The sequence below is a fragment of the Cebidichthys violaceus genome, unplaced genomic scaffold, assembly GCF_023349555.1.
Source record: "Cebidichthys violaceus isolate CVI_PGR_0920_01 unplaced genomic scaffold, fCebVio1.0.p SCAF_15, whole genome shotgun sequence".
In the NCBI taxonomy this organism is placed as follows: Eukaryota; Metazoa; Chordata; class Actinopteri; order Perciformes; family Stichaeidae; genus Cebidichthys; species Cebidichthys violaceus.
This window is the reverse complement of record NW_027176318.1, coordinates 6,689,096-6,702,829: the sequence shown is the minus strand read 5'-3', so window position 1 is coordinate 6,702,829 and position 13,734 is coordinate 6,689,096. Positions and strand designations below refer to the sequence as shown.

At 42.8% G+C, this 13,734-nt stretch overlaps 1 protein-coding gene across 1 annotated transcript; it reads right to left on the bottom strand.

Moving 5' to 3' along the window:
* Positions 1–508: 508 nt before the first annotated feature.
* dap (death-associated protein) lies at positions 509–13,443 on the bottom strand. Its single transcript, XM_068709724.1, has 4 exons — positions 13,233–13,443; positions 12,231–12,342; positions 5,909–5,951; positions 509–2,407 (listed from the first exon to the last, which is right to left on the bottom strand). The coding sequence occupies exons 1-4, from the start codon at positions 13,285–13,287 to the stop codon at positions 2,288–2,290; spliced, it is 330 nt and encodes a 109-aa protein (XP_068565825.1). The 5' UTR covers positions 13,288–13,443; the 3' UTR covers positions 509–2,287.
* Between the last annotated feature and the right edge of the window lie 291 nt (positions 13,444–13,734).

The following is a 13,734-nucleotide window of genomic DNA, read 5'->3' as shown; positions in this document are numbered from 1 at the left end:
TATATAAAACCATGGAGAGTCAAGGAGATTGTGTCTGCTTTAATGGGCTGTTACAGCTTGCTGACAGAGGCTCGCACCAACTAAGCCTGCACTGGCTGGTTTATTGGGCTAACATAAACTGACAGAACACCTGGTTGCAGATGCTTGTGTAAAGATGGATTACACGCACTAACACCTGGTGCATGCTGCGTGTATGTGTGTATGTGTGTATGTGAGAGAGAGCAGAGGGAGGGAAAACAGTGGACAGCTCGTGGAGAGATGCTTCGGTTTCATTTCAAAAACACCACCTGAGCCTTAATCCCTCTGCACAGGGTGCTAATTCACCATGGGATGCTCACATACTCTAGTTAAGGTACACAATCAGTCAAGTAGGACTACTTTGAACCTCAGAACTGTGTCATTGGCCTCCTGAAAATCTTTTTTCACATGACAAATTCTACAAATCCAGTCTCAAGACAAGTCATCTCTCATTTCATTCCCAAAAAAAAAGCCTTTCTTTTTTCAAAGATAGTATATATATATTTTTTATTTACTATGACAACCACACCTTATACCCAAGTCCACGCAATGGCTAAAGATTTACACAATTTGAACAATTTACTCAAGAAAAAGAACTGAGAAAAATAAAACTCTTTTAAACTTAATTAAATTAACATCGGAAATCATTCCTTCTTGGCAAGATACATTTCTCTCTTTCCTTCTTTCCTGGAAACCTGAACATTAGTGTTGCAACAAATGACACTTGAGTGTAAGGGGATGGGTGATTAAGGATAAGGGTGGTGTGTGTCTGTGTGTATTGATATTTTGGGGAGCCGATACAGATTTCTATACCTGCGGATATCCCGGCAAATAGAAATCAACGTATTGTCCTTGAACACTGACAAACAGTCAAACACTTTTCTATGGAATGTTTTTTGCCCAGCGATTGCCTCGTTACCTTCATCCTACAGTTAAGAGCCTCCCTATTTCCTGAGCTGCTTCTCTGCAATGCTTTGATCGGCATCGTGATGTTCAGACTCATGTTAATATAAACACAAAGCATCCTGCAGCTGCTTCACAGTATCTTAAGATTTCATCACATTTCTGGATACATTTTCATTCCAGTTGACTCTGGTGTGCGACGCAAAGAAAATGTAAATCCATGCGAGTCAAATGAGACAGAACAAAATCCTGAGCAATGAGGCACTGATGGGATACTGTTACCGTGAAGCGGGTTGAGTTTGCATTCAAATTAACATTGCCGCGGAACGATGGACATCATTACAGCTCCGACGAGGCAGGGACAAATAGAGAGTAGATCAAAGATCTGTAAGACTCGTCTCTATTAAATAAAGGTAAGAACGGTGACATAGGAGCTCAACAGACTTTGCTATGGCCCAAAAGCTATAGAAGCGTTTGCTATAAGCGTAGCTAGCCTTCTTGAGTCACGACACTTAACGGCATGCATCAAGTAGATACTTAGGTAAGGACAGCCACCATAACAGAGAAGTGGGCAATTTGTATGCATCTCATTGGTTCTCCTTATTGGGCATCTATAATATTGAAATGGCCAAATGGAATTCTTGTCAAACTTGCCAGCAACCTCAGCGTTAGGACTAATGATTGGTTGATGCCGTCATGTAATTAGCTACTTTTCCTCTCTCTGGTCCATGCTGTACCGTTCAATTTGGCAACAGTCTCAGTGATCCACACATCGAACTGCGTTTTGCATTTGAGAAGCCGCGCTGTGTGTTCTTTTTGGTTTGCGTTGATTAACGTAAAACTGGTGTCCGCCTCCTGATTGGCTCTTTTTTTTTGGTCTGTGAAGATCATAGGTAGAAGGCTGGCGCTTAGGCTGAGGCGATTGGTTGACCTAGTTGGCCCGATTGATTGGTTGCTGTGAATGGCTGTTTGCTGTGATGTGGTAATGGTTGGCACATCGCAGACTCAGATCTGATATTTCTTCAATAATCCTAGAATGATAGCAATTATAAAAGACCACCCGCCCATGCATACCACCTTAAGACTGTACAGCTGTCAAAACTATTTCTCTTAAGGAGAGGACACAAAAGTGCAGAACTTATAGTGCAGCACCAAAGCAGCAGGGGTGTGAAGATTTGGACTACTACGATGACCGTATTCGCATTGGGCGCCTGTTGCTGATAAATTTCTCATATATGTAACGAAAAACTACTCTTGATTATTTAGAGGAGATCTGCGCCTGGTGGGGGAACATCTTCATCCTGTCCGTTCCATGGGGAAGGCCGGCCGGTGGAGTGAGCGTCGCCATTGTAGCTTGCTGCCTAGTTCACTTGCGGGGCTGGTGGATGTGCTGGTTGATGTGCTGAGTGGCGGGCAGCTTGGAGACACAAGGCTGGGGCTTCTGATGAGCCACCTGGGCGGCAGCAGGGGTGAAGTCCTTATCACCCTGAACAGAACACAGTCAGTCAAAAGTCTTTAAGGGCACGATAGTGAACTGCACCGTTCACAGCCTCAGCCTGGCTGGGAGAATCATGATCAAAGCAAAAGCTTTACAGATGATACCGCATATGAGCTTTGCTGCATCATACCTGCTGCAAATCTACTAAAGTACAATATACAGTACGGCAAATATCCATCAATCTGAGGTTAGCTATTAAACTGTAGGATAGTGAGTGATTGTCACCAGGAAATGGTTCATTATCAAACAGATAAAATAAGTATCGCAACTAGTTGCGTAGTAGAATTTACAATAATTAGGGAAGAAAATCATCGCAAAAGGACACAACAGAAAACACAACAGGAACACATACAATAAGTGTGAGAAAGTGTGTTTGTAAAACAAAGTTTTGCAGTTTGTTTCCGAGCCCTTCATGCCCCATTTTGAAATCCTTTCCCTCTGATAATCAGAACAATGAGGAAATCCCTGAAAGTGAAGGGTAGAGTACGGGACACTCATCCGTCCCCGCTAATGTACTCTGCAACCTCAATCTCTTATTCCAAGAGAAACACCCAAAAAGCAGACGCTCGCTTCTAAATCGGGTCGAAGCAGGAATTCGATCATTCACAGAGGAATGCTGAATTTTAAATCACAGACTTACTACAATCATGACTCCCTTCTTTCCTTTTATCTTTACCTGACACCATTCTCAGCTATCTTCCTCAATCTTTCCTTTCTTACACCTCTTCTTCACACTGCGCTGTTTTTCCACTGGTTGGCGTCTTCATTTTCCTCACCTTAGTTAACCTGTTTTTTTTTTCAGGCTACACTTCTCTCTCTCTCCCCCCCCCATCCCATTTGTGAGAGAAAACATTAACTCAAGTGGGGAGATGAGATTCATAGCAAATGCAATGCACATGACATTCATTACACTGCAGCTGGCATGATTAAGCGGATTAACGCTGAAAGTTTTAATTCTCTACTATTTAGTTCAGCTGATTTAGTCCAGGTGTTTCCATAATAATGTGGATGTTACTACTCCATCATAAACAAAATTACAGAACGAATGGTTTCCTCATTATCGGATTTCTTAGGATGTCCATATGGATACATTAGCATAAGCAATGTAATCAACGTTCTACAAACACTGCCTGTCTGTCTGAACCTCTAGCTGAACTTTACTACCACCCTGTCCTTGCGTGACCCTAATCCTCTCTGTATGTGTTGGCTTTGTACTGTATGGGAGGCTGTGCACTAGCTCTCCTGCATGTGTGTGTGTGTGTGTGTGTGTGTGTGTGTGTGTGTGTGTGTGTGTGTGTGTGTGTGTGTGTGTGTGTGTCTTTCATTTAAAGCCAATTCCACAGCTAACTGGATGGGATGTGGATGCATTTGACCTCCTATTGCCCTTGTTCTCTCTTCTGAAGCTCAAAGCTTCTCTCTCTCTGTCCTACTGCAGAGGTATGGGAGGAAATGCAACTAATTAACCGTATTATTGCACCAAACTGTGAACAGAAGTCATGATGATTGGCAAGTCTTGTTTGCTACCTCCTTTTTATACCATTTAGTGCACAGCTAAAATACCCATCCCAACTTTGTTTTTCCGAATTAAATTTCGATAAAAACACAAACATGCTCCAAAAGGAAGACATCTTAGAAAATGGAAGATTTAAACTACTCTTTTTATTTATTTTTTTTTACATCCATGTGGCTCAAGAAAATATAATGCTTAAGTTTCTTGAACTGCTGACATTAACATAATGTTGCAAACTTCAATTTTAGGATGTGTAGAAGAAAGTGGAACAAAGACGATGTAAGATCATTTATTTCTTTCCATGCATTTTAAGAGTGTGGCTGCATCCAATGTGTTTGTTTCTGCTGAATTATTCTAAAGAAAACTGTCTCGCCCAACATGGATTTAGGCATGTACCCAATATGCTGCCCGGCTAAGATGTACTCCTCAACGATGTATTTCTACTTGGATTTCAGTGTTTAATAAAAAACATAATAAGCATTAACACATTTTTCTCGTCTTGAGATATCCTGTCCCTGATTTCTTGCTGAGGTATGATAACGGTGTGAGGTTTTTTTTTTTTGGGAAGGTAAAGAATAGGAATTTCTGAAGCGATGTGATGCCAGCGGGCAGGAGGACATGTGTTCTGAACCTCAAAACCCAACTCTGGTCAGGAGGACGGAATACATGCATTACCCCTAAATAACTGCCTAGCATTAGATGCCCACCTTTGGTGGAATCATTTTAACACCAAAAGACCTGAGAATCCCATTCTGTCCAAAGAGAAAGAAAAGATAGAAAATATATAGCCGGGAAATGTCTATTTTTTTTTAAATGTAAAAAAACAAGTCTCAGCAGGACACAAACTGCACACACACTGAAGTGTTTCACTTGGCTCCTAAAAGGCTTTTCTGAGGCTTTGTGCAGTGCTAGCCTCGGGGTTTGATGGCAGTGATAGAGGGCGAATGGAAGGGCTAGAGGAGGATCGGGGGATAAATGGAAGGCCTGCCACCTTGCTGATATCACTGCAATCTCCCGCAAACAATCTGCCTGGTGTGACACACACACACGCAGACACACACACACACACACACACACACACACGGCAGAACTCAAGGACGCTTTTACACACACAAACACACACATATCTATGCTCCAACACTAAATCCAATACATACAGTCGAAAACAAACAAGTCCTTCCACAGACTTTGACCCACTTTTCAAAGTGGCAGGTCAAGCAAGCACGCGCACGCACGCACGCACACACACACACACACACACACACACACACACACACACACACACACACACACACACACACACACACACACACACACACACACACACACACACACACACACACACACACACACAATTAAAGCAGTACCTGTACTGTAATGTGACCCTTTTGAAGCTTAACATAATAGATTTTCTTAATGAATGTGTAAGAGAGGTGTTGATTTGATTTTTTTATGCTGCAATTAATAATGAATGCATTTGTGGTGTTTTGAGCCGCATTATCCTGCATTATTAAGTGTTACTAGATTAAACATATCAGAATGGTGCAATATACACACAAATTAAATACATTAAATCATTCAAATGGAGTGTGGACATTATATGTTTTACGGACAATTTTCAGTCCAGAAGTGTCTATATTTCTATTTCTATCTTTTTTACTTTATCTTCAGGCTGGGATGACAGGAAATTGTGACATCTATCAAACTATCAATCAAACTCACAGCATCAACCCTTTAATTATCGATATTTGATTCCTGATCACAACCCTTCTTTACTTTAGTACAATTTTCTCTCTGCTGGTACCCTCAACACTTTCTTCTCTTGTTCTGACTGGTGATTCCTTTTCTCTCTTGTTCAGTCTCAGCACTAAGCCTCCACCTCTCCCTGCAGACCTCATGTCCCAGATATAAACCACCTTATCATGCCTATTTCAACACCACCGGTGGTCTTTGTATGCGTTTGTGTTTGTGCGTCTCACCTTTGTCACTACTCCAGACACGATCACCGGGGCCTTTGGTGGACTAAAAAGGAAAACAAAAGAAAAAGAGAGAGAATAATATAATGAAAATGTGCAGAATTCATAACAATATATTCAACAATTCAGTAAGCAGAGTGTGTGTCCAGTGCTTTATTCTGTGGTGATTGTGTTTGTAATTCAATCGTTTTTTGAGCCGGCCAAGGGTGCATCTTCCTGTCTGGCCATGTTTACAAAAAGTTTACCAATCTGGCCAAAACCTCTAAAAGTGACACTGTGCAAAAAATTTGAAACCCCCAAGTTGTCAAAACACATAATATCCACAGTCTTACTCTCTTCGGCAACACACACACACACACACACACACACACACACACACACACACACACACACACACACACACACACACACACACCGGATGGACCTGCCAGCAGCCTAAATAGCTCCCATTCATTCAGGCCAAACACTGGGGCTCAGAGCTTCTGGATGGAAAGCATGACAGGAGAGAGGAAGGGAGGCAAGGGGGAGAAAGCTGAGGCTATGACAGGAAACGAGAGTTAAAGAGGAGGAGGCTGATAAAGGAAAGGATTTAGAAAGAAGGAGATGAAAAAGAAACAGAGGAAGGAAGAGGGGGTGAAGTCAGGTCAGGGCAGATGGAGGGGAGAGGGGGGAGTGGAAGAGGCAAGAGGGCAAGGAGGACAGCGGAACGAAATACCTATATAATAACAGACTGAGAGGAGAGGAGAAAAAAGATGGAGGAGAGAGGGAGGCCAGCGCTCACTCAGACATGGAGAAACTGAATGGATGGAGGCAGAGAAAAAGATGAGGAGGAGGAATGCGGAACCCGAGGAAAGTATCGACCTTGACATGACAAACGAGCGCCGTCTAATTTTACAGCGCCGTCCCCCCCCCCCCACCCCCGGCAAAAGAGTACAGTTGTTGTAGCCACCTTCAAAACTCCACTCAAAGACATTAGCTATCGCAGCGAGCATGTCCAACTTACGGCTTACCTCATTAACAGCATAAATATGTTGAAAAGTCGAAAAGTTCCTCACAGAGACTCCAAACTGCAGCCTCAGCAGAGAGAACCCAAGCACTCGGAAAACAACATTTGAAACATCTGCTACTTTCTTATTTATTTTATGATCCATGCACAACTTTTTAATCGCAATCAATTAAGAGTTATGGATTTTCAACACATCTGGCTAACCTCCCTCTCTGCAATCAACATCTTGGCACTGAATAGCCTTCTGCTACTTATCTTAATGAGAGTATATACACCTTGCTATTAAATTAATGCTGGGATATGTTGAAATTTCGCTGATCATTTCCTCACGAGCTACTTGTCATAATAACATGGGGTTGAGAGGTTCTCCATTAGCAAGTCAATTAACTATATGGCGTATTAGCATCGCGAGCGTTCCTCGCTCAAATTAATGCTTTTGCTAGCTCGCCGCTAACATTTGGCTTGGCTGTAGAGTTTTAAAAAAAATGTTACGGTTATCTGGGGAACAAGTAGGGGAATAAATGTGCATATGGTAAGAGCCAGATGAAGAAAAACAAAAACTCAAGTATGAATAATGCTAACAGGAGATTCATGATTCATTCACATTTATGTGCAAGAACATGTAGGCTAAACATTCATCTTAAACACAACTGACAGAGTGCCATAGCAAGAAGTATCTGCTTCCATTACACACATTATAGTTAAGTGAAAAATGCCATGCTAGCAATACAGGATAGCAGATTTCCAAATGTATTCAAACAGGCCCTTCTAGCTCTAAGCTAGCTCATTAGCATTCAGCTGCTACAGCCCCGTAAAGCTGTTTTTCTGTAACACGAATGTAGAAATTTTCTTTGAATTATATCTTTTCACGACATTTATTTCATTTATACTTGTGTTTTCCACCATGCCGCAATGACACGCAGCACATGTACAGCAGCTTCATTTTCTTTTTTCAATTTCCGTTGAAGCTACAGCGAGCTGAGACGCAGTTGGGTTGAGGTGAAAATTCACGTAAAGTTGGATACGCGTTCCCATGCTGAGAGAGCGTGGGCTGGTATTCACCTCACGCTGGGTTGTCACATGTCTGTTTTCTAGCGAGTGTCGATCTCCACTGTGCAATCTGAAGATAAAGCATGAAATATTGAAAACAGACTTCAAAGGGAGGGGAGGTATGAAGGAAAAAAAAATAAAAAAAATCTGCACTGCACTTTAAAGCATGTGCAACTTTGCACGTTGTTGTTAGGATAGGATATGAAGGCTAGAGAGACAGAGAGCAGACATATGAGACATATGAGACATGAATAGACAGACGGACAGGAGTGAGGAGTGTACGCCTGTCAGAGGAACAGACAACTAACAAGCATCTAACTCCTTCAGAATTCATTTATTTATAAATCAGACAATGAGCAAGATGACAGTATTTACTTTTCACCTGAATGCTAGTTTGAGAGGATAATACACAAATGATATGCTACAGACACTTATTTATCATCTGTTCAGTCTGTATGGTAAAATGGAAAGAGAAACCCAGAGAAGGGCACACAGAGAAAGAAACCACAAGCGAGGGTAAGGAGACACAGAAGGAGCCTGCAGGGGGCAGTAGAGAGCTGTAAGGAATCTTTGGGAGGAGTCGCTTTGTGCCAGGCGAGTTAAGAGTTAGGGGGAAGGAGAGGAGAGGAGGAACAAAGGAGAAAAAGAGAAAGGTAGACACAGAATGCTAATTCTGTCTAATAACTCAAAGAGTGAAATGTACATAAATGGAGTGGTGTGTTCTTCTCTGTTTTTAGCTCTGAAGCCACACCTCACCACCACCACCACCACCGCACCCATCTCTCTTTGCTTCAGCAGAGCAGGAAGTTTGTTGCCGTGGGCGAGGTGGTGGTTGCCATAGAGACTGATGCATGCTGCCCGTCTCCTCTCCTCCTCCTCTTTCCTACCCTCGCTCTCTTTCTTTCCTCTCAACTTTTTCGCCATGAGCTGTCAGCTTACTGCACATTTCGCAACAGTTCCTACATTCAGGATATGTGCGCAGCGACTTAGTCAAGCGTGCACACAGCACCGCCCGCTCTTTTTTTCCAAGGCTCTGAAACATATCCACCTCTCACCAAAGCATGTAGGAGAGGTGACAGTGCAACCGACATGAGGCCTACGATCACCTTCCATTCTTCCAGGTTTTTTTTTTTTTTTTTTACAAATGGCGTGGGAGCAGTTCATAAACCATGTGTTCACTTTTCAAAAAGAATGCAGCAATATGTTAAGAGATGAAAAGAACGTCTCTTCACCTCCTCTATGTCTCCCTCTCTCCTGCTTCTCTAACCCTCACTGCAACATCACATTTTTACACGGAGGAGGAACCATGGATTTACCTGGATGTTGGGTGGATTTATTCCTCGTGTGTTTGAAAAACTCAGTCACCAGACAGTCAGTGGGCGGGGAGCCTCTGCTGGGTCACCAGCTTGCTCTGGCTTATGCCTCCCCCCCCCCTTTTTTTTTTGCCTGCATCTCACCCCTTCCAACTTGTCCGCTACTACTCCCTCTCTTCTACCGAGTAAAATCTTTCCTCCTTCGTATTTTCATATCGCCATGGATGGCATCCCTCGCTTTCCATACCATAATAATTCTACCCTCTCATCCTCATAATCCCGGCCACATATCTCTCCCCCTTTGCCCCATCTGTCCATCTCGGCTAGATTGGCTACGGCAGGTGTTCCCCCGACTACAACGCTTCACTGGCTGCTGCTAATGCGAAATTTACCCAGTAGCCACCTGCTAGACGTCCATCAGCGTGACACGGACAGGGACAGACAGAGTGTGTGCGAGTGAGAGAGTTTCACTGACTGCATTTACTGATGGAGTGCAGTTACTCAGCCTCTCTTTTAGGATTGGCTGACAGGTCATTTTTTTAGTTAAAGATAAACATTTCACAGGCGGACGGTAAACCTGCATTTACACAGCCAGGCCAAGAGGAGTTTATCAAGTTAAAAGGACTGAAATTGTTTTCCTCAGTGATTAAATGCACTATTTGTTTAATTTATTTCCACAGCCCAAGGAATGATTCCTCTTCTTTGACTGCAAGCTCTAAAAGAAAACATTTGGAGGAATAAATACTCCGGCAACTATTAAACCGTGTGTGGCTCTGGTGAGACAACTGGCCAGTTTAAACACGAGGGAAAAATGTGACCCACAAAATCCTATATTGGATTTAAAAAAACATACATTAAGTCCTCACACATTCGTCAATTTATGTAAGACTGCAATGCAAGGAATAAAGGGGATAATACAATCACAAAAATGGAAGGAAGTAATTTCTTTGAAATCTGAATACAGATTTATGAGGCATCTGCTTTTTGGAATATCGTCACTGCCCTCAGGATGATTAACTTTTATTATTGAACAAATCATTGAGTATTTATTTGATTTAGAGCTGAACTAAGTAGGTTGATTGACTGAGAATTTGTTGCACCTTTTTTTGATAATTGATTATTTATGTTTCAAGCAAAAATATAAAACATTCCCTGGTTCCAGCTTTTCAAACGTGAGGTTATTTTTGCATTTCTGTTCCATATCATTGTCAACTAAATAACTTTAGGTTTTGGACTGTCTGATAATAGTCCAATTTATTGTCACGCACCAATCAGAATTCCTTGTATGTGTAACATAATTTGCAATGAATCGTTTCAGATTCTAGTATAAAAAAAGTGAACATTAAAACAGGCTGAAATGGCGGACACACCCCGACCAGTGTCTGCAACTACTTGAGTGTTTCTCTTGTTGTCTGGAGTGTCCTTTCTTTCTAACAGCAGCCTCTACCCTTGAGAAGTATAAGCCAAGCTTGCATGTTGTTTTTGTGTTCCTACTTGACCTCACTTCTTTCCTCCGTCGACTATTGCCACTCATCTCGGCACAAAGGAAAAGAAGGGAGCAACAGGAAATGACTTAATGCCACCGACAGGCTTGATACTATTCCTGCTCTGACAGGAAAATACCCAAACAACAAGCACAGTGGATGCTATGTATATTTATATGCAATGTATATTTATGTGTGTGTGTGTGTGTGCGTAAAGTACAGGCACACACAATATCTTGACAGTTGGCAACGTTCTTGAACCCTGCTCTCGGCTACGCACTGCTCGTCAGTTCTCATTTATCACCTCTGATTAGCACTAACACACACACACACACACACACACACACACACACACACACACACACACACACACACACACACACACACACACACACACACACACACACACACACACTAACTGATATGTGGTGTGAATGCGCCACCTGTACCAACTGTGGGTGTAGAAGCAGACACACAATTACACTGAAAATAAGCAACAACTTGCACCACCTCAGTAGAAACAAACATGTAGAAACAAAAACATGCTAATATGGAAACACAATTATTGTCGCTCGGAAATGGAGCCGGGCTGATGTAAAACATGCAAACCAAGACTGTTTAGAGCAAACAATAGCGATTGCTGAATGGGCTGTTGAAGTTAATGCTGTAATTATGCAGTAATTATGTTGTTTACCGAATTAGCTGGCAACAGCACCCAACAAGCTTGCTGCAAAACTGCCCACAGCACAGCCTTACAGAGAAGTGGAAGTGCCTAAATTGCTTAGTTGACAATTTGCAGGGTGCGTGTTTGTGTGACTGTAATTTACAACATACGAGTCGCCGCAGAGTCACAGACCGTCTCGCACCCTAACTGCAGAGAGTACTGAACCAGTTTCAGCGTCGCAGTAAATGTGTGTGGCTGCTCGTGTGTGTCTTTACAGTGTGCATGGACGGATTACTAGACAATGGGCCCCTGGGCACGGATGACAAGGCCCCCCCCCCACCTCTCCAAGATAAGGGCAATACACTCGGACTCAAAGAGACATAAAAGGGCTGTAAACAATGCAGCCATTTAGTTTGAAGTTGTTTCATGTCTTTTTGCAGTCACCTGTATCTCCTTGTGGTTGTTGTGTCTCTCTGTGGCCATTTTGCATCTCTGTGGTCATTTTGTCTCTCTTTGTGGCCATTCTGCATCTTGCTGGTCATTTTGTCTCTCTCTGTGGCCATTTTGCATCTTTTGGGTTATTTTGTCTCTCTTTATGGCCATTGTGCATCTCTGTGGTCCTTTAGTCTCCCTCTGTAGTCATTGTGTGTCTCTTTGTGATCTTTGTTTGACTCTTTGTCGTCATTTGATTGACTCTCAAATCAGAAAGGTTATGGCCGCTTAAGACTCACAGGGGCCTCCTCGCCCCTTGGGCCCCTGCATCGTAGGCCTTTGCAGTGATCTTTCCGTGACTGTGTGAGTGTTGTACCTGCTGCTGAGGAACTCCTCCTCGTCCTCCTCCTCCTCCTCATTTTTCTGTGGTGGTTCTGGAGCAGCTGCCGGCTGGTGCTTCTGCACTATCCTCATACCTCCTGCTTTTACTGCAACACACCGAGGGACACACATGCACACCGTTTACCGGATGAACTGAAACAATTGGCAGATTTCATAAATGACGAAACAGCTGATCAAAATAGTGAGAAAATACAAAGATCCCAGATATTGATATAAAACAAAAAACTTAAAGCCATTATATGTGTTTGGATAGTAAATACTTCAGTGGCCTTGTAACCGTTAGGGACTTCAACTTTATAATGTATGACTTCTATATTGTTTACAGACCTGTCCAACTTTTAAGTAGCACAGTTAACATAATGAGTTGACCTCTGAGCCCACTGCAGAGGGACTGGTTGAACGATTGAGATCGTCAATGGTCTCCAGTGTTCTTCCATCTGCATTGACACACCTGCATGTTTGTTGCAGACTGAGTCGCACGCGCTGTGGGCCTCCCACTTATCACAGATCGGGTACGAGGGGCATTCGTTATCTTACAGTGCCGTCACTCCTGCAGCCCCGTGACCTGCCACACCGCTCATGTCCACGTACACCTAAACTGCCTCCATTCCACAGGCTGGAGCCCACGACCTACACGTCATCGCCATTCAACATGCATTAACCGCTACATTGTAATTAAAACCTTTACGTTAGACGCCGATTACCAATCGCTACAATAACGCCAGGTTTGATGACGATGTTGCCAGATCTCACGCCAACCAGGAAGTAACGAAAATGTGCGAAATTGCGAAATACGGCAGATTGCGCTGCATGCAAAGACACGTTGTCATTCGACAATCTGCGAATGTAGTGACTGCATGAGTATTAATCATCATTATGTGATTTTTGTTTGGTTTGAGACACTGCAGAAACACAGGCCTGGTAGGTTATAAGGAAGCTTTCAAAAACAACACATCAGCAGCACAAGGAGCTGTACCTGCAGGGAGATGTCCTCCTTTGGTTTCCACTTTCTCCTTCGGCGGCGACGACATGTCTCTACTCTACTGATCCGGAGTCTGCAGCGAGAAGAACCCGGAGCGTCTGACACACACAATTCCTGATTTATTCTGCCTCAAATTGTGGACTACACTTCACTCTGTAACGTCAACGTGGCTTTTTTTTTTCTCTCTCCCTGAGCATTGTTTAGAAACGATGCGTGATGACGTAGCAGCATCGTCAGAAGCGGAAGGACGTAAAGGGGCGTGCTGACGTCGGCCGTAGCCAGCGTCTACGTGGAATCCGCAATCTGAGGATGTGAATGGCTATAGTTTTTTGAATTGATGAAAAATGACAATAACACATCGCAGTCAAGTATTTAAAATAGTAGCTAAATATAATATAATATAACCTATATTATAAAATTAAAAAAAATAGTATTAGCATTGATATTATCATTATTATCATCATCATCATCATTATTATGGTAATTACTATTACTA

What these genes read in the sequence shown, in the direction of transcription:
- dap (XM_068709724.1), bottom strand. Translation starts at nt 13,287, where the DNA reads ATGTCGTCGCCGCCGAAGGAGAAAGTGGAAACCAAAGGAGGACATCTC. An exon ending in AGGAGGACATCTCCCTGCAG is followed by an intron (nt 12,343 to 13,232) that starts GTACAGCTCCTT and finishes GGTGTGTTGCAG; the next exon opens with TAAAAGCAGGAGGTATGAGG. An exon ending in GAGGAGTTCCTCAGCAGCAG is followed by an intron (nt 5,952 to 12,230) that starts GTACAACACTCA and finishes TTTCCTTTTTAG; the next exon opens with TCCACCAAAGGCCCCGGTGA.